The sequence below is a fragment of the Aulostomus chinensis genome, chromosome 21, assembly GCF_037954235.1.
Source record: "Aulostomus chinensis isolate RoL2024-O1b breed Wild chromosome 21, RoL_Achi_v1.0, whole genome shotgun sequence".
Lineage (NCBI taxonomy): Eukaryota > Metazoa > Chordata > Actinopteri > Syngnathiformes > Aulostomidae > Aulostomus > Aulostomus chinensis.
The window spans coordinates 5,275,277-5,296,228 of NC_141340.1; the positions used below are offsets into that span (position 1 = coordinate 5,275,277).

Sequence of the window (20,952 nt, forward strand, 5' to 3'; positions counted from 1 at the left end):
CGTTTTTACCGCTGTTACTTCGGCGACGCCCCCTAACTACGGTAGCCATAATTAACCAACATTGATCCATATATAAGGCGCATCGGATTGTAAGGCGCACTGTCGGTTTCTGAGAAAATTAATGGCTTTTAGGTGCGCCTTATAGTGCGGAAAATACGGTACTAGGTGTAGCGACAGTTGCCCTCTAGTGGTCATGGGGGTTATGAAAAGGGGAAAGGAGTAAATCCAGTGGAGTGTCCCAGGGATGACTTGTGTTTGTAGGCTAACCTGGACGTTAGCACTACGACGTGTTCATTCAACCAAGAGCCGATGGGATTTCTACGTTTCATTTTGGGCTATTGTTGAAAATAAGTTCTGCAGCAACAAACGTTTTGTTTCACAAGTTGAGCTTTGCCAATCTTGCTTGCCAATCGAATCTTGCTTTGCACTTCATGACTTTTGAAGCGTAAATGCTCTTGTGAGAGGCACAAAGCTAGCGTTATACTATGGACAAACTTCAACAATCCCTATTACTAGCTTTCAGCATTCAGCTTGACGACGGTTGTAGTCTCATTGATTCACTTGTTGCCAAACAATCAAATTGGAAGTTACATGGCACACACTATTTAATTCCTATGTGCAGATCTCTTTTGAGGCATTTGTTTAAAAATCCAAAGTGGATAGGGAACAGGCTGATTGGCCGTTTTTTGGGGGGAGACGGGTGTTGGATCCCAGTCTGCAGTCGCTCGATTGGAATGTTAAGCAGTAACTTTGAGTCCAGCTCATTACCTCGCTCTCGGTGTCTTTTTCTCCACATGTTTTTATTTCCCAAGACAGACTGGTTTGTTTCCCCAGGCTAATCTGGAACTGGTTGTCCATCACGCAAGGGTTTGTCAGTGACAACCCCTCCGTCCACAGAACTCTTATATTGGTGATAACTATTGTTAATATGTCCGTTTAAAGGACTGATAACATCGGCAATTGGTCCACTGGGTCTGAGAACAAGGTGGCCTCAGAGAAAAGAGAGCCTTACTTTTTCTTTTTCTTTTTTTTGTAGTTCTGAATGTCTGGCCCCAATTTTTATGATTTATGGGTAATCGTAAAGTGGTTATCGTTGTCCTGATCCACATCTCCAATATCTGGATTGTTCATTGTCCTTGTCAGTCATTTTCGTCTATGTATTGTAGTTGTCTGGCGCCCAGGGAAGAGATTATTGATGTCACTGTCATCAGGCGTTCACCTCAGAGTGCTCCCAGCCACGAGGACTCTTCACCGAACAGGTTTTTAATCGAAATGTGTGTCAAACACCAGGAGAGCCTGAGTGCGTGTTGAAAAAAACAAGAGTAAACAAACATAAGCAATTATGCTTCCCCAAGCATTAAAAAAATATGAATGACACGGAAAAACAGTGTTTGTCAAACGCGCTGGAGATGAGGAGAAAAGTGATGGTGGTGATATGTCTTTGATTTGTACTTTGCTCTTCTTAAATGAGTAAGCGTTTGTCCGCAATATAAATTGGTTACTGAGACGGATTTGACAGTACACGTGTTATGATGTTTCCATATTCACAGCTTATTAATAATTACATTACATCCGCTGGGTATTGTGACATTAAACATGCCCGCAGTGTTCTATAGACACAAGGCTTCCATACAGATCACTTTGCAAAGAGGCAAATAATGTCTCCAATTTGGAGTCGTCTTTTAATGAGTGCATGAATTAACTAGAAATGTACTCAGAGAGCACGGACCTCCACCAAGGAAATGGCTCTCACGTCTATTATATGCAAATCTGCAAATGAAACCATCATGGAAGTACCCAAAAGTATCAGAAATAAGCCTGATTTTTCTTTTCTCCTCCCATAGAGGTTCATGAAATATTTCCTGAGAAATGAATAAATATGACTTAGAGTGTCAGATTGTGCCCTACCCCCCCAAGCATTTCCCCGTTCCAGATGTAATGGGCTCTTCTGTGGGCCAAGAGGCATCCTTTTGCTTTCTTCCTGAGATGCTAGACGGCGGAACACTGATTTAAATGTTCCCCTCCTTTACAACGTGGATCTTTTGATCCGGCATAGAACAGTTTGACAAAGAGGAACTCTCACATAGAGAAAACATGGAATATCAGTTAACCGTTTTGGAAGTCTTCTCAGGCATAAAGACAATTAAACTGAATGTGTTCAGTCTTCTTGCTGACAGAGTAGAATGTTGCATTGATGAAGGTGATCTATGAATGAACATTTGGACAATGAGCCCAATGTCGTCCTAAATCCATCGGGGTCACCGTGGGAGCACCGTCCACCACTGGACTCCACCACAGTACCGGCAGACATGCTAGCAAGGAGGCTAAAAACCACTGGGGCTAATATTAGCTGCCAGTGTGTCTATTTAGGTGTCTGTAGACAAACAACCTCATATTTGTCAAGACATTTAACAAAAAGACCAAGTCGTGAACCTCATGGAGACGTCCTGGAAGTATCGTGTAGTTCTGAGTTTGTATTATTGTCAGTAATATGAGTAAAGCCTGCAGCACGGCGGTGCAGTGGTCAGCAATGTCGCCTCACAGCAAGAAGGTTCTGGTTCGAGCCCCGGCTCCATCACAGGGTCTTTCTGTGTGAGTCTCCATGTTCTCACTGTTCCTGTGTGGGTTCTCTCTGGTACTCCAGCTTCCTCCCACAGTCCAAAGACATCAAGAGGGGACGAGGCTGATTGATACTCTAAATTGACTGTAGGTGTGACTGTGAGTGTGAATGGTTGTCTGTCTCTATGTGTTGGCCCTGTGATGGACTGGTGACCTGTCCAGGGGGAACCCCGCCTCTCGCCTGAAGGCTGCTGGGATAGGATCCACCCCCTGCGACCCTTAACAGGATAAGCAGTAGAAAATTAATGGATGGATGAGTAAAGCCTTGTAAATGATGTGTTACCAGGGGTTTACACCCCCTGGACACAGCTGTGAGTACCCCTCCTCAATTTATCTCGAGTTTTCTAGGATCGTTATTCTGTTATTTTTCCTCAAAGTCAGTCAACTATTTAACCAAGCTACCCTGCAATTTCTGTTTTACATAATTTCATTAAATACTCTGTCTCCCTGAATGTTCGAAAGTAGGAAACAGTAAAAGTCGAGTAAATCTACAGTTGTAACCACACGTAACTGACCCTGAAACTATCTGGAGCCCCCTGTGGGGTCCGGACCCACAGGTGTGAAACCCTCAGACGTAGAAGTCTGTAGTTCCTTGCGTGGCCACTTGCCCTAAAAGTGACCCCCGCTTGTTTGAGCGTGAAAATGTCCAACTTCTCAGCAGGAATAAACAATTAACTGCAGCAAGTCTGCAAACACGAGAGAGGCGTCACACGTGCTCTCATACACGTCGCAGCTTTTTTATTCTTTTTTAAGGTGCAGTAACTTTGAGGAAAACACAAGTGCACCCCGCCACATACAGCAGCAGAGGAGCCTTTCTCTCCATCATCAGAGCGCCAGGCATTTTTTTTCCACATGAATGACAATGGCGAGCGACTACAAGACAGATGGAAAGTCGCCTCTTCGGAAAGGCCAGTCATTTCTGCTGGCAGAGCCGATTGCTTTCTAAACTTTTGGAACTTTTTTTTTTTTATTGGATCTCGAGCAAGGAGGAGGAAAAAAAAGTGAAGACTTTCGAAGAAGAACTTCGATGTCTCATTAACTTCGATGTCTCATTACCTTCAATGACGAAGGAGACACGGTCGCCTCGGGGCTCAGGGCCCTGGCGGGGCGACTGTCTGACCCTGGAGCCGCGTCATGTTCACCCACTTTATGTGACTGCTGGTTCAACTCTGAGAATGGGTTCTAAATCATTTAAAAAACACCCACAAATCACAGCAGCCTTTCCTCTTAACCATGACTTTGACACAAAAGCATGCAAACATGTTTTATTTCCTTCTAATCAGGCTTGAGCCCAGGAACGAGACATCAGAACATTTGAGGACGATGATCCGGTGGACATTGGGCCAGGTGTGGCGACACTGGTAGCTGACGTTCTGGTGACAAAAGCTGCGTGTCTTTAGCGAGATGTCACAACATTTTGCGACCGTTTTCTGTCTTTTCTTTCCAAACCAGACGTTGAAACATTTGTCACCGAACTTCTGGGGAGATGTCAGGATACATGCAGCTGTTTTCTTTTTTTCTGGCATCAAATCCAGGTGTTTTTAGGGAAACATCATGACATTTGCAGCTGTTTCTCTGGCATCAATTTCCTGATATTTGTAGCGAGATGACTGGATGTTCGCAGCTGTTTTTCTGGTGTCAAAACCAGGTTTTGGTTTTTGTCATGTTTGGGTTTTTTTTAGCGAGATGTCAGGACATTTGCAGCAGATGTTTCGGCGACAAAGCCGGGCGTTTTTAGCCTGATGCTGAGACATTTGCAGACATCCGGATATCAAGCTGTTCTCCTCCATTCATGCGTGCACGTCTGTGCAGTTTAACCTACCTTCATGATCTTTGCCTCTCCAAGGTGGGGTTTTTTTTATACCTTAAACCATGGTGTTGCAACATTTTCCTCTCCGACTAAAGCAAATGTCTGGTCTTCAGTTTGGGCGTCTTGTTGCATGGGGAAATCTGACCGCTCATGTCGGTGCACATTCGATGTGCACGGACTAAACATGATGTTTTGCAAGTCTTGCAGGAATGTCATCGTGCCAACGTTCACCAGAATCTGTTTTCACTGTGCCGATACTCGTCTCTCCTCTTCGTCTCTTCCATCCAGCGTGTCGATGGAGAAGTTTTTCAACACTTGTTTCTTATTCCTCTTCTCACCATCGCACGTTTTCCCATGTTCTCATTTTCAGCTGGGGGTTTCGCTTTTCTTTTTGTTCCAGCCAACTCTGCAGTCAGTTATTCATGTTCATGTTCAATTTATGTGTCCAGCACATTACATTGTTCAGACTAGGAAAACTACAGTATTTCTTCTCCCGTTTGTCTTGTTTTTCTTCTCAAATGCTTCTTTTTTTTTTCATGTCGACTGAAGAAGACATAACTGTTCCCTTCCTGGCGGCGAGCTCCACCGCTAACACCACCTGATACGGATATTATAAAGCTTTCGTCTCAATTTCCATGTCGCTTTGTCCATCAACAGACTGTCAGTTCTCGCTTGTAGGCGGAAAAAAAAAGAAAACAGTCCCAATGATAGCATCTAAGGAGTCGTTCTGTGACAAAAGAGCTTTGATTCTCTCCCCTATAACACTTTGAAAGGGATGCCTATTCCTGTCTTCCATTCATGTGCACGTCTGTGATGAGGGCAGACGAATGCTACACACACACACACACACACACACACCAAATAAAAAAATAAATTGAAAGCTTGCCTTGATTTCCAGCTTGATTACTTTCATTGATGTGGATGACAAATGGTGGCGAGGCAGTAGAGGCAGAGGGGCACTAGATGGAACCATCCTGGAAGCACTCCTGCGTGTCAACGGCTACTCCACATGCACTTTAAATGTGCCGAAATAGGAAAAAAAGCCGTTGCTCACAATAATCTAAAAAAAAAAAGACAGAAAAGAATTCATCTTATTAGATTACATTTAGAAAAACATCTTTAAAACACAAATGGTCCCGCCCATGTTTTGTTCCGGCCCTTCCATGAATCAATCTTTATTCTTTTTTCAGTTTTTTCTTTTTACACAGTCAAAGCTGAGTTCAGTTCAGTGAGAGAACAAATATTTGAGTGTTTTAAGATCTTAATTGGGCCTGAGTGGAAGGCTATTTCTCTGCGGCTGACTTTAAGTTGGGAGAGGAAATCTCTTGTCTCGGTTAAATGGAGGTCCAGGACAGTTCAGACTTTTCCCCTTCGGAGGGTCAAAACAGAAACATGTTATGTTAAAAACGCCTGTTTTATCTATTAGTATTTGATATATTTAAAGATGGGTTTTACCTTGAAAAATATGAAAGAAAACGGCACAAGCTGTGAATTGCAGGATACTTTATTCTAATTTTTGGATTTAAAATTTTTTTAAGGCCCCCACGTTGGCCCTTATGATGTGTCTTCCTTCCCTCTGTGGTAGCTGTAATATGTGTGACTCTGTGTGTGTGTGTGTGTGTACCACCAAGGACACTATAGAACAACAGTTACTGCCTGCTGCTATAAAGCTCCTGTGACAGGTGAATGCACCTTTGCACTTCCATCTCTATGCAGTCTGAACCGTCATTGTTTACATGGCTTTCTACTCCTTTTGCAAACCTCCGTTGTTCTTTTTTTCTCTCCTCCGTTGAGGTCAAGTCATCATTCAGCGTCTCAAACACAAACTGGACAGAGTTTGATAATCCCAGTGACCGTAGGTGGTCTGGAAATTTCCATGAAATTCCACCAGTCCTTGACTTCCGTGATTCAAACGGCTCTCCGGTCTCCAGAAAGCATCTTGATCATATTCTGAATTTGTATTCCAGGAGAATTTTACTATATCTATTTCTATATCTCCTACAAAACAAACACAAAAAAGAATATGTTTGAGCATGTTTTTCATGGTCATGTATTTTTCATGACAAAGGCAGGTATGAAGAGCTTGGAGGACAGTGTGGGACCGTGTTCCGGATCAGTGGTCTGGAAGATCTATTTTTTGTCATTTTGGAGGGAAATTTATGAATGGACTTTGATGATCGTGCTTTGTATTCATGTAGCATATGAGCCTCCTCTCTGTGTGCTGACTACCTTTCTCATAAATATGGTACATAACAGTGTTTTTGTTCAATATTCATAATCTTGTTCATATGCGTGGCTGCTTTTTCTTTATTCTTGCCTTTATTCAACGGTGCTTCCGTCTCATTTGTGGCCTTCTGAGAAGTGCAGGGATACGTTTGTTTCTCTGACATCGACACTGGCACTCACACAGCCGCGTTTTTTCGCCATCAGAAGATGAAGGTCTGATCCTGATACATGAATGCCCTTCATAATGTGCGATAACCTCCAATTAACATAAAAAGCTCTTGATTCATGGCTGCTCATCATTCATGTAGCCGTCAGTTAAGAGGGATGCACTTTTGTTGAAATTTTTGTTGTTGCTCATGAAACTTCGGCCAACACTTCTCATGCTGCTCCACCGTTTCCCGTCACATCTGATTGTGTCACATGGTCACCGCAGTCTATGACTGCAATGCATTCCATTGTTTCTGAGACCCGAACCCACGTATGAGCTCATGTTTGCTACTTTCTTTACTCATATTTTCCTTTAAATAAACACCTGCGTTCATTCCCATGTGATGCTTAATTCAATAACAGCCCGCGCAACTCTGATAGAAAGTGTAAACACTTTGTTTAGCATTCAAGATCTTCAGTAAAAATTGTTAAGAGCGATTGCTACAAATTCATTTTTCTGCAGATGAAAAAAAAAAACCCCTATTATCTCTTTGCTGTTCTGACTCCGCTGGCAGGTGCAGATATGAGGCGCAGCTGTTGTCTGATGGAGACGGAGAGTATAAACGGCTGTCACAATTTGAAAAATCACGTCTGACGTTGATTGAAACCTGATGCTCTTATGTGAACAGTCGCCATGCGGGAGAAAGAGCTCCCAACTCTGCCTCATCCCTGCTGGAAACTGCCTCTCTGCATTTCCCTATTAATCCTCTAAAAAGAGCTATTTTCTTTGTACCTGCTGTCAAGCCGTGGCACGTATTTATTCATATAGATTTAACAGTCTCGCCTCGCTGTTTGATTTGCCATCAGCTTAGTCAGGCAAGAAAATAGAATTTCTCCTTTCAAATACAGTCGATGCTTCATCTTCAATTGCAAAATGTGATATTTTACAGAAGTTGTTGATGGTTTGAAAGCAAAATATGAGTAAAGAAAGTAGCCAACAAGTTTTTTTTTTGGAGGTGTTTTGCTCTTAAATCATCATCAGAGCGGCGTAATGGAGATGCACTGAAACGTCCAGATGGCCGGCGATGTGGAGACGTTTCAAACTTTTGCCTTGATAACGGTTCTGAGTCCAAAACATCGTAGCTCTGTGATTTGGCCCCGTGATGTTGAACTGTTAACGCTGAGATGCACAGCAGCGCAGAGAACTCTGCTCACGTCGAGTCCACATCCACGTGATTTCAATCATTTTAAACCAAAATCACACCGATGAACTTTTCTGGCCGTTTACTAAATATTTTGAAGAACAGAAACGACAGCTTGGGGGGAAAAAAAATGTCGTGTGGAAAAGTTGACATTGCAGTTCTGAAGTAAAAAAACAAAACAAAAACAAAACAACAAGAAAAAAATAATCTGTTGTATCTTGCAAACTAAATTTCATATCCTACCTTCTGCACAGTCACTCCTGGACGCGCACACACCGGGGGAAATGTTCATTTAATTGGCTGATAAGTGCAAAATAAAGTCGGTGGGAGGTTCTGAATGTCTGGTTTGATTCATCATCAGTTCACCTTCCATCCCTGCTGGCAATAACCATCAACAATCATTGACTTCATAGTCATATTAAACAGGACCGATGCATGATGTTGGCGCAGGTTGCCAACGCTTGATATGCTGATAATTCACAACCGACAAAAAATATTTACCAATGGTGATACAGTACTTTAGGCTCAAAGGTAGAGTGGCCGTCTGGCAACCGAAGGGTCGCTGGTTCGATCCTCACATCCCCCTGGTGACCGTGTCCAAGTGTCCTTGAGCAGGATACTGAACCCCTAGTTGCTCCTGATGGCCCTGCAACAGACTGGTAACCCATCTAGCGTGACCCTGCCTCTCACCAGAGTCAGCTGAGATAGGCTCCACCCCCTATAAGCAGTTTAGAGAATGGATGGGTGGATGTATTATTGCTATACAAACAAGTTATTGCAAAATTCAGTGTGTATTTACTGATAAACGCGTGTACACACTTGAATTTGGAAGAAAAGGAAAGATTCTTTGTTTCCAAAACATTTATGCCTATTTTTGGGCTAAAATCCAAAATATATGTCAGCCGTGGTACCAATATTTGCTGATACTGACGATGGGCTGATATTGCTGTGCATCCCTGTTAAAAAGCCAACAGCTGCATATCATTAAATAAAAGGAAATGTAAAAATGTAAAGATCATCAAGATAAAAACGACGGAGGAAAGAACTGCTAAGATATCAAAGGGCAAAAGCAAAACGGTGCTGCTTTCCAACACAATCACTCAGAATAGGTGCGTGTGTGTGTGTGTGTGTGTGTGTGTGTGTACACAGATCCCATGGTGACCTGTGCGCACGATGGCCAATCGCTTCTCCATGGTGATCGCTATTTCCACACCTCCTCACACCAGAGGAGAGCGGAGAGGCTGAACTGGTGAGCCTCTCTCAGCACCATGGCGACTCGGTAGAACACCGCCGAGTGAATAGATGAAAAGCCAAGCATGTCAGGAGCTGATGACAGCTGCACTCAAGCCCCCGTCTGCATTCTGGGCCCTGTTTTTTTTTTTTTTTTTTTTTCAAACAGTGAAAAGACCTCTTTTCTCCATGAAGGTGTCCTTTTAATGATGTCAGAGTTTTATTGGCTGAACCTGAAGTTTCCGGGTTACATTTACAAATGACGGCGAGTGTCAAAGAATGACCAAAAAGAGGCAAATGCATTGTTTCCATAATGAGTGTATCGAGCTGATGAGTTCGCCATGGTCTGAGATTAGAATGTGTAGGTTTTCTCACAGTGCACACCCATTGTTTCACAGTTTATTTTTGGGTTGTTTGTGTTGTATGCTCTGTACTGCCTCGCTCACAGAGACCCTGTTAACAACCCCATTCGACTCAAAGTGCTCTGTGAAATATCTCGAGGGCGATTGTTGATTAAGGGCTCTTGAGCGGTGGCTGAGGCTGTTTTAGTGTGCTGGATCTAGCATTGCTCACAGGTTGCCTGTAGGTATGGACTTTTGTATCCACTTTGTATTGTGCACAGTCCACTGAATACAAGAAATTGTACTCCCTTCAAGAGAGGCGTGTGTACTGTATATACAAAGCAAACCATGAGGTTTAAGTCTTTATATATATGTATATGTACATATACATATATGTGTATATATATATATATATACATATGTGTATGTATATATATATATATATATATATATATATATATATATATAAAATGTATTTTTTTTCCTTCATTCTGTCTCATGTTGCACAGAGCCGAGCCAAATCTGTGCAACAAAAGAGAATTATAGACCATCCAACACAAGTTTTTATGTAGCGCAGAGCAGCAGATTCAGATCCTGGAGCACACTGTACAGCAGTGATGGGACAAGCATGTAACAGCGGGTTGCTATGTGTTCTCCTCCTTTTCTTTTCTTTTTTCTTTTCACCCTTTCTCCGTCGCTACAAGGTAAACAAGAAAACACAAAGCTAACACAGAGCTAACAGGCTGGTCCCGGGAGAACCGCCTGCATACAAAGTAATGATAAGTGTCAGCGCTGATTTCAGAGGGGTTCAGATCCCACCCCTCCTTCACAATCCCTCGGAGTGCCTTTGAGCTACACTGCCGTGCTGCGCCATGCCGCATGCTGCGTTACACTCACCTCAAGGGAAGCGGAGAAAGGAATTATAGAGTACTTTTTCAATTTTTGCCACTGAAACAACTATGCTCCCCTGTAATAAGACTGGAAACTTCAAATAGCACCTGAAAATGAGCAGCGACGGTTTTAAAATGGATTAGATTGATGACAGAAAATAGTGTTTGGCCGAGGTTTGCTTTTAATAAGCCCTGGCAAGCGATGCACATTTTGAATAGTCGTCATCGTTGATGAGGTTTAGAGATGATCTATGTAAAATTCAGCCATCCCGCTGTTGCCAGGCAGAGTGAGAAGCCAAAAGTCAGTTGAAAAGACCGCATAGTGTGCTTGACCCTTAACCCGGCTTGCAGGCTTTGCAACCTGTCAACGTTGCCCTTCTTGTCCATGGCATTTACTGGAAACAAACTGTCACGGATGGCTTCCTCAAGATTAAATGTTGACTTTCTCTGCAACTGACAATTTAGCTCAAGTTTGCTGGTGACAGCAGGAGATGGTAAATAAACGTGGCATCCATCAGCAAGCTGATGGATTCCATTAATATAAGACCTTTGGTGTTGTATCCTCTGTTCAGCATGTACGCCTTCATCGCTGCGATATAATATAATATTGACCTAATCATTCTCAACCCTGTGGCACTGGCTTGGAACATGAAATACCACTGTTATTCATGGCATAATGATATGTTGACATTTACAGGTAAATTGAAAGACGAGCCTCAATAATAATCCCGCTGTACTGTAAAAGGAAATAGTGTTCTGTGGCTTATATCAGCCATACACGTTCAAGAATGTGAACTTCATTGAATACTGCAGTACACAAAAGCCAAGAAAAACTATCTAAAGTCTCAAATATGAGTTTCTCCATTCAGGACAAAGTAGTTCCATACCTTTTTCTTTTGTACTCCAGCTCTTGATCAGGCTGAGTCGGGGTCTTGAGGAGTCAGAGAGTTTCCAGCAAACTATCAAACTGCTTCAGAGGGGAGACGACAAGCCTTTCTTTTCATCAGCTATAGTTGGCAGTGACCTGAGCTGTGGATTGCACGGTGAAAAGCTCAAATGACATGGCAAAGATGTGTCGGAGGCTCATTCTCAGCCTCATTCATCTTCCCGCCGCAGGTAACCGAAGTACAGTAGTTAAAAAGTTGTAAGCCGCTGCAGGAAAATGCGTTTTCTGTCCGTCAGCACAGAAACGTCCAGCATACATACAGTTGGTGACGTTGGAGGTTTGTTTGTTTTTTTTCTTTCAGTGCTTCCTACAGTTCTTGCAGGGTTGCTAGAGGAGCTGGAGGCACGTTCATGTGAGAACTTGTGTTTGCAATTGCAGCAGTGACATTCCTGGTGATGGTTTTCTCCAGTGGCGTAGCTCAAGTTTTGAAGGCACAGCCATGGACCGATCCACGGACATACGCTTGGATTGTATCTCCTCTTGGCCGGTTACATAAAACTGTTGGTTTTCAGAGTCTTTGATCATTCTTTTAATTGGTTTACAGCTGAGTTTTCAACCCCAGTGACGAGGGTTCGTGTCCACGCTGTAATTGTAGACCTCCACTAAAGGTGATCGCCATTGACCAGAGGCATGATGTCCAGCTGTCCGTCAGTGCGACTGTTTGTACGTCTCTGTCACGCTCTGTGATGCAAAATCTCGGAAAGGAAATGTGACACAGACTGGGACTCAAGGACGACCTGAAAATATTTCAGTGGTCTAAGGGCAACGTCACTGTTCGCTTGTGTGTGTACGATAGCTGTCCCCATCTTGTTAATGCAATATCTCAGCAATGCCTTGAAGAAATGTCTTGAAATTTGCCTCAAACCTCCACCGGGACTCGAGGATGACCCGTAAAGATATTGGTGGCGGAGGTCACTGTCACCTGATAAGTTCTTGGGAACACCTTCCTTAGATGTCATACAAACATCTACTTGGACTCAAAGTTTTTGTTTCATCTTTTAAAGTAGAAATACCTGTAAACTTTATTTAAGTAGAGTCAGTAATTACATTGCATCATTTCATTCCTCTTATTATTCTGTTGAAATTCATTGTATCATGTAAGCATTAGAGTCGATGTCTTCCAGTAAGTATTTTTTTATTCTAACTTTTCCTCTAATTACTGGTTGGATGAGTCAGCCTTGGTAAAGGACAGCTATACTGCCGTATGATCATAATCCGTGGAAATGTGTTCCTAACACTTTACAGAGAAAGAGAAAAAGACACTGGCAGATCGTTGTACACGGCCAAGCCCCTCATGATTTTATTGGTTTTAGAGGCAACAAGATTCCAAACACTTACTAGATTGAGGACTCCATTGAAGTGTGTTGCTGACAGGTTCCATTGAAGCCTTATGTGGCCTTTTAACACCAAATATCAAGAATCAAGAAATGCGTTCCCTTAAAAAAAAAAAATTAAAAAAAAACTACTAAAAGCTTGTTCTGTACACTGAGTTGTTAATTGATGTGTTTTGGCGTGTTGGATGTGATGGAGGGAAGACATAAATATGCACTCTGCGAAGAACTGACAGTTGAAAACGGTCAAAACATTTTTTTTGAGACGTTTCTGCTCAGCGCGTTGAAGGGCTTGATGGCCATCACGCGGCTCTGACTTCAAAACGAGCTGGTTCAAGGTTGCCGTGGTAATTTTATTGCCCCAAAACATTCAGGTCCTCTTTTCTTTCGAGTTGTTTAAGGGTTGTTGTTTGGAGCTGTACTCTGAATAGGGGTCTTAAGATCCTCTTTACACTTGTGACTGCCTTCTTCTTCAAAGATAGAAATCCTGTCATAAGCGGAGGGTTGTTGTGGTGTCTACAAAGGTGCTGGATAATCTTGTGGTTTGTCTGATATGACTGGAACCTTTGCATCCGTGCTTAAAACAATGTAACAACTCCCATTAATATTTTCTAGCTTCTCCATAAAAGAGAGTTGTGGCCCACATACTGTGTTGAGAAGGATTTTATTTGAAGATAAAAATCTATCATTTCGTCTGCCTCCAGTTTTAGAGAGGAATGGCAGATCAAAAGGGACTGATCTGACAGAGTAGGTCTTGGTACATGACCTGGGGTCTAGCTCCTGATCCACAGCCAGCAAAAACTTGTGTATTTTTTTTAATACCAGTTGCGGATCAATTTAAAGCTACACTGCATGTTGTTGCTGGCTTCTCTGAGTGGCAATGAAAAGAGACTGTGGAAAGTAGAGACGTGTAATCTAGTATGCTTTCTAGAAACCGTGCAGACAGCATTCACATCTACAAACCATTTGTGTTGCTTTTATTCCAAAGTGCAGAAATTTAATGAAAGAAAAACACAACTCGGGAGCACTGAGTCTCTTCACGTCATTGACAATAACGTCTCTGCCCTCTGAGTGGCTATTTAATTTTTGGACTCTTCGTTTCATGCTGGCCACATGTTAAACCAGTACTCGTATGGAAATGGAGGCCAAACATACAGTATAGGGTCTCATTTTGGACTGACATATTTATGCCTACAAAAGCTGGCTAATAAATTTTTAAAAAGTGTAGTTGGCCTGCAGTGACTAGCAGATTTTGAAAACGTTGCATCAAATCTTTAGTGACGTTTAAAAGAGAAATTTTCACATTGATAAAAGAGCTTGTAGTTGATGGAGACACTTTGCTAACTTCTGCTAAAGTAGGCTAAATGGTAGCCTCCTCTGTTGTTACTATTTTGGTTATAAAACAGCTAAAATCACACAATGCCAGTGAAACGACCCCTTGTATTATTAGAATTTGATCTTATAATGTTAAAACCGAGAGGAGCCACATGATCCGTGTTCAAGCTAGCAGAGGGATAATTGGAAGTAGATGTCTGACCGTAGCTAGCACTAGCCAGACATGCTAAGTGACGTTCATCTATATGGTTTATATATTTTCGTACACTTAATGACAGATATCCAGGAGGAAAGACAAAAACATTTCAGGGAAAACATCATTTTTTAAACTTATTTGAACACATTTTGTGTTCTTAACATCAGTTGTGGTAGAGCCATGTGTGACATGAGCTAGTTTTGCTGGAGGTTTTCACTTGCAGATTGCTAGTTTTGCTAATATTTGTAACAACCATTACATTATTTAGCGAGTGGCATTGGAGCAAATGGCACCATTTCATTCCAGTTTTTGTAGAAAAATGCAAATCATAATTGGGATTTTATAATTATATTCATTCATGCATAAACAATGCATGTTTTGATCTTTTGATATGAATGTTTGTCCAATAAGGGTTTTCATGCTGTATACCAGCAGACGCATTCTGAAAGTGTACATGTTGAATAGTTTATGCCACATTTAAATATTCAATAGTATTTAATGTGTGCTATTTATAAACGGGATTAAATGATATTACTAACAATATAAGCACAACAAAGTTTAATCAGATGAGCTTGTTATCCATGAATAGGCAATGCGATGTGCCAAACTAGCTCTCACAATCAACATGTAATGAATCCAAGAGGAAAATTCTGTACCAGTAAAGCCCTTCAGTCATTATCAAGTCTCGCATTGACACTGAAACGTGTAATTTTCAAGTGTGTGTATCTTTTCTTATAGGCCTCCTTTTACACTGATGCTCTCTTTTATTCTTACAGCTCCATTCAGATGTGGATAAAGGAGATGGCAAGGTGAAGTACGTCTTATCAGGGGAGGGCGCCACCTCCATCTTCACCATTGATGAGAACACCGGCGATATCCACGCCACAAAACGCCTCGATCGGGAAGCGCAGGCCTACTACACCCTTCAAGCGCAAGCTGTAGACCGACTCACTAATTTACCTGTCGAGCCCAAGTCTGAGTTTGTGGTCAAGGTCCAGGACATCAACGATAATGAGCCCAAGTTTCTTGATGGACCGTATTTGGCCGGAGTGCCAGAGATGTCACCCTTAGGTAAGTTTCCTCATTTGTCTTAAATATAATCCCACAACCTCTCATCCTGCCCCCCCCCCCTTTTTTTCCTCCCTATATTTTCTCCTCATTTCCATCTCTTTATTCATTTGTCATCTCTTTCTCTTGCCGCCATCTCTTCTCTCACTGTCTCTCACTCCTGCATCTGCATTTGATAATTTTCCACCTCAATGAATTGGTCCTCAGCTCTGTCAGCTTTTCGGTCGTGGGGGGAAACAGGAGGTTTTGCAATATTAATCTGAATCACGTTTTACCTTGAAATACTTGATACTCAGTATAAGTGGAGTTCTGGGAGATGACCTGCACATCAATTGAGGTCCAGATAATTATCAAGAATGTTGACACCTTTGTACTTGACACCGACATGCTGTCACATCCTTGGGCCTTCCTCCTTTTGATGGCACTGAAATAAATTCAGCACCGTAAGTAAAAACTGCCAAAATGTCCTTGGAGCTTCACACAAGGCAACAGTTCAATTTCAGTAAATTTAGTAACATAATATTCTTTAAAAAAAAAAAAGAGACATGAGGAATAAAATTTAAAGAATTTAAGGAAAGTAGCCAAGCAAGTGAAAAAGATGACATGAAAGTAAGAATTTGCAAATGTTTTTTTTTTTTGGCATGAGTTCAAAATAGGAAAACATGAAATTGTTTACTTTCAGATATTCTATTTTACATAAATGATGTTACGTTTATGTAACGAGTTACAGAAACAAACTGGACATGCTAGCATGCCTGTTAGCTAAACGTTATCATCAGCATGCTAACATGCTCACGTTGACAACGCTAGCATACTTGTTTTATTTGGCAGGATTTTACGTCACTGCTGTGTTCAAAAATCCATACCAACATATTTATGTCATATTATTAAGATAGTATATGTGTTTTTTGTTTGTTTTTTACAATGTCCGAGAAGTTCGTATACAAGTACGTGAGATGAATACTATTTCCAGGATACGTTACATTATGTAGGAACTGGACAATACGTCAGTTGAAATATCCCACAATGCAACGCAGCAGTAGTGATGACAATGGCTGACAGCAACAAAGCTCCTGCAGTTTGTGTTTAGGTGGCAGGGTTTACCACAGTTAGCTCCTGCTAGCAAGGAGACAGCCGGGTAGTGACTCTATACTACTACTACTACTACTACTACTACTTATAATAATAATAATAATAATAATAATAATAATAACAGCTATGCAAAGGTATGAAGAAGCTGACATATTTAGAATGTAGTCTATAGTATGTGTATTGGACGAAGTACAAGTTTGAAATCTTACTTTTAACCATGCTAAAGTAGTTTGCTAGTTAGCAGCAACAACAAAGTAGCTCCAGCTGAGGATCACATACTTCTGAAACTGTGTTTGAAAATTTGGATTTTGAATCGATAGTAGCAAGAGATTAAAAGTGAAATGAAATCAATGACATCAAAAGGTAAAAAAAAATGTCTCCCCAATGTATGTGAATACTGTATGACGGTCCAACAGACATTTAACTCAAAATGTAAAATATATCATCAATAAAATGGCTGAAAAGTCAGGCATAAAGTGAGTCTAGATGTGTCATCAATGAAAGGTTTAGTATTCTGGTCGCACCAAATTTGCCTTGAATATCTCTCCGAAATTCTAAACATTCTTCCATCAATCTTATGTTAGTGCAAGATGGAAAAATCCTTTAATCAGCCAGGTCGTTATGATTTATCCTCAGAGGAACATGAGAATCTGTAGAGTTCCTCCAGCAGCTGACTGGTTATTCAAGTTTTCCACTGGCAGAACCAAGAGATTGATATTAGCATACCTATGCTAGCATTACTGAAGACATTATACAGGTGAGTATAGATGTCTTAAGCCCTCAGAAGTTTATACTCCATTCATCACATGCGCATTTGTGACTGCACATATATGTTCACGAGGGAGTCACCATACCAGACTGCCTTTATCTGCTTTTCTGCCTCTTGCAATATGGTCAAGATTTCCTCCTGAGGTTTTGAACCGGTCACGCTGAAAACACACATAACAACATCCCGGGGCCGTTCATCCTAGCAGGTGTGTGATAAACACAGCTGGAGGGAGAGGGAGACTTTTCCAGTTTACAGGCAGCACCGCTGAAAATACTGCAAACACATCGGTCCAAAAGAGAGGTGTGGTGGTGAGCATGGAATCCCTTCAACAGGATCTTTCATGGAAGTTTTGAAATTAGCCTGATATTGTGAAGTATAATATAAAACCATGTAGCTTCATTTACATATTTATCACCTCATATGCCAGACCAGACCTCTAGGCTTAGACGTGTTGATGAATGTTTGAAAACTGACTCAAGCTAATGTCTGAACCAGGCTTAAATGCCACAGGCATGTTTTCCTATAAATTAGACTCTGGCTTCCCACTAGACGACATTTACAGACACCTGCTTGCTGAAAATACGTCTGAAAGATTTTGGATCGTGACAAACATATCTGGGTCGTCCATTATTTTGCCTCTTTACTGCGGCAACACGTCGAGCAGACATCCTCAACTTCCTGCGGCTCCTCTTAGCGGTTCCAAAGATGCTGCCAGGCATGCTGGGAGCTCTCGGCTAATTACAAGAGCACTGTGACCGGTGGAATGGAGATGGATGTTAACGTAGGTGTCGGTCGATGAAAAAAAAACAAACAAAACAATCTGGCCTCTTCACTGGCGGCTAAAATACAAACAGAGACAGTAACGGTGATGTTTCTACAAAATGAATTAAGAGTCACATTTATTTTCTCTTCAGAGGAAAAAAAAAACACATCCAATGATACGTCGTCCCTCCGTTGTTCGGCACCAGCCCAGGAGAAACATCGGGCTCAACCCGGTAATATTCAGCTTTAGTAAAAAAAAATAATTAAAAAAAATTCATATTTTTCTATAAATCAGTCTTAATCATCATGGACAGCACTGAGCCAGGCCTTATGCAGCGATGGTGCAACACAGCTCCAAGGCTGTGCTTGGTGTGCCACACGGGGCAAACATGCAGGGATGTTCAACTGCAGATGTTCTAAACAGCGATTCACCAAAAGGAATGAAAAATAAAGAACCTTAGATTACTTTACAGAAACTAAACGTTAACGACGTCAACACGTGAGGAAATGCTTTACCATCATGCAAAATCCATAGGACGCTTGCCACCGACCAGCTCCTGCTGGTAGCTCAGGGGAAAGACCCGGGTTGTGTGAGCAACCATTACAAGGTCGTTCAGTGGTGAGTTCAGGACTACGCTGTGTTTGGGTGCACATCAGAAAAATAATCCAAGAGGGCCTGTTCATGTGAAAATACGGTGTCAAACAAACTCGCAGGATTCTGGCCACTTCGAGCGCAGCTATGAAAATATTAACACCTTTGAGGTGGCAAACGCCTGCACGTCCCACAGAGACAGGGAGCATCATTGGCTGGAGCTTGGATTCAGGCCTCACAGCAATCTGGCATTGCTCACTGTGTCCTTTCTTTCCACTGACGCGCTGCTTATTTAGTATCGATTCCTTTAAAGACACAGCGATAATTAGCTCAGATATTGGTAGGTGGCTACTGCATCACTTCTGAGCGGTGTCACATGACCGAGGACCCCTGGCTGTGACGCGCCTGCGCGGTAGATACAGGTGGTATAGATACATGTTGATGCTGCCTTCAGGTTTGTTGGGCTTTGCCGTTGATTTATTCAGTAGTTGCAAACTAATGGTGATGAAATCAGTACATGTTTACACTCCATATAGGTTTTGGTTTTTTTTTGCATATATATTTATTCATTTTTTTATGATTGAACTGTGGTGTTTATGTAAAATACTGGACTATTTTTTTCTTAAACAGTTATTAGCATAGCCTTTTTTTTAAAAACAGCAAACGAGAGAAAGCCAAAACTTTTCCGCAGAAGGGTTTTAAAACTGAATTTATGTATTTTTTGGGGGGTTTATGAATTTGTTATTAATGGCTGGTGGGTGTCACGTGATTTGGCTTTAGTGTAATAATCTTTTTTTTTCTTTTGAAAATGATCCATTGTTGAGATGAATAACATTCCAAAATGATTGGTGTCTGTCTCGGTAAAATCGTATGGGTATGGTGTCCGAGTCAGAGTCACATTCTGAGCTTAGGAGCAGCTGGGAACCACTCTGAGAGCAGTGGGAGGGTTTCACCATCCCTGTGAATGTGCACTGTCGTCCCAAACACCTGGAGAGACTCAGACTTGGGCTAATTCTTCACCTCCTCTCAGCACCTCAAACATCCATTCTATCAAATGGAATTAGTCCAAAAAAAAACCCCAACAACAACAAAAACAAAGGTGTTACGGCTTCTCTGGTGCCTTCAAAGTGGAAATGAAAATATCAGCAGGCGTACGCTGGCAGCGGGAGTTATTCCAAGGGAGGCAGTGCTTTGCTTACAACACAGGCGCGCAGATCTCAGAAGGATTACACCGCCGACTGTCAACGGGAGGTACAGAGCTCAGGCTTAAGGAACCGGAGGATTAGAGTACAAGGGCTTGGAGTCTCGTGTCCAACCCCAGATAAGAAAGCAACTCGGAACATCAACCGCAGAGGAGGATTCATTCACACCACTGGAGCCGAGACGCAGGGTCACCCTCACCTCTTTATTTACTTCTCTCCAGCTCTGGTGAAGGTCTTCATCACAACAACATAGAAAAAAATGCCCCCTCCCCCCCTTTTTTTTCTTCTGTCTTTGTAAATATCCGCTGAAAGCAATTATCAATGCGGTGAAGAAGAGGAAGGAGGCCAAGCACCTCTTGTCCTCAATAATTCCTTTATAGACGTCTTTAAATCATTAATGGTCGCAGCCCCTCACTGCTGATGAATGGGTTCAATTTAAAGGAAATCATGAACGTAATTAATTAAAGTAATTAGAGGCAGTGCCCGTCCATACACACCAAGACCTTTTGGCCCTAGGATCTCTCAAGGCTTTTGTCTTAATCACGGCGAGGATGTCAAATAAAAGACAAGAGCACTTGAGGACAGTTGGATGTGTGACAATCGGGAGCCTTGGCTCTTGCTCGCCGCACAGCGAGGGGGCCAAATGAGCAGTTTGAGGGCTCATTACAAGCACAGAGAATGTAATGTCAACCCAAGGCCACAGCTCTTGAATTTACTACTTAAAAAGTCCAGGTGTCATTGCTCCCGTCTAAGTCACCGCCGTGACGATCAAGGATGAGGCTCGTCATTAAATTCTCTAAATGAAAACGACGGTGGAGGAAACGCGCCACGGGAATTGATTTGATTCGAACAGTAAAACAACAGTCTGTCGGTGATGTTTTCTTTTAATTTGCCGTGATATACTTTTCACTGTGAAATTCCAAATACAGGTGAATTCAGCTTGAAGCAATAATGCGTGTTTATCCAGAACAGGGGGGGCAGGTGTGGTTGTGCAGGAATATAGTCAAGTTAATCAAGGGTGGCTGCTTTGACTACTCATCAAGTAATTGAAAAGGTTAACGTGATTTTTTTTTATTATTATTTTTATTATTATGTAAGAATATACGTACCTTGCAGTTATTCAAGTCACAGATGTGATTTCAGTCACGTGAAAACCTGGAGGGCAGGAAACGTCCTACATTTGGAAACGTATGC

The 20,952-nt window shown here is 42.0% G+C and overlaps 1 protein-coding gene across 3 annotated transcripts in view; it reads left to right on the top strand.

Moving 5' to 3' along the window:
- LOC147241433 (cadherin-7-like) overlaps window positions 1-20,952 on the top strand; it is a 117,647-nt gene that overhangs the window by 34,512 nt on the left and 62,183 nt on the right. For all 3 annotated transcript variants that reach the window (XM_086190719.1, XM_086190718.1, XM_086190720.1), the window contains one exon: window positions 15,050-15,344. In XM_086190719.1, coding sequence (XP_086046845.1) covers window positions 15,050-15,344 — 295 coding nt within the window. The remainder of the gene's footprint in view (window positions 1-15,049; window positions 15,345-20,952) is intronic.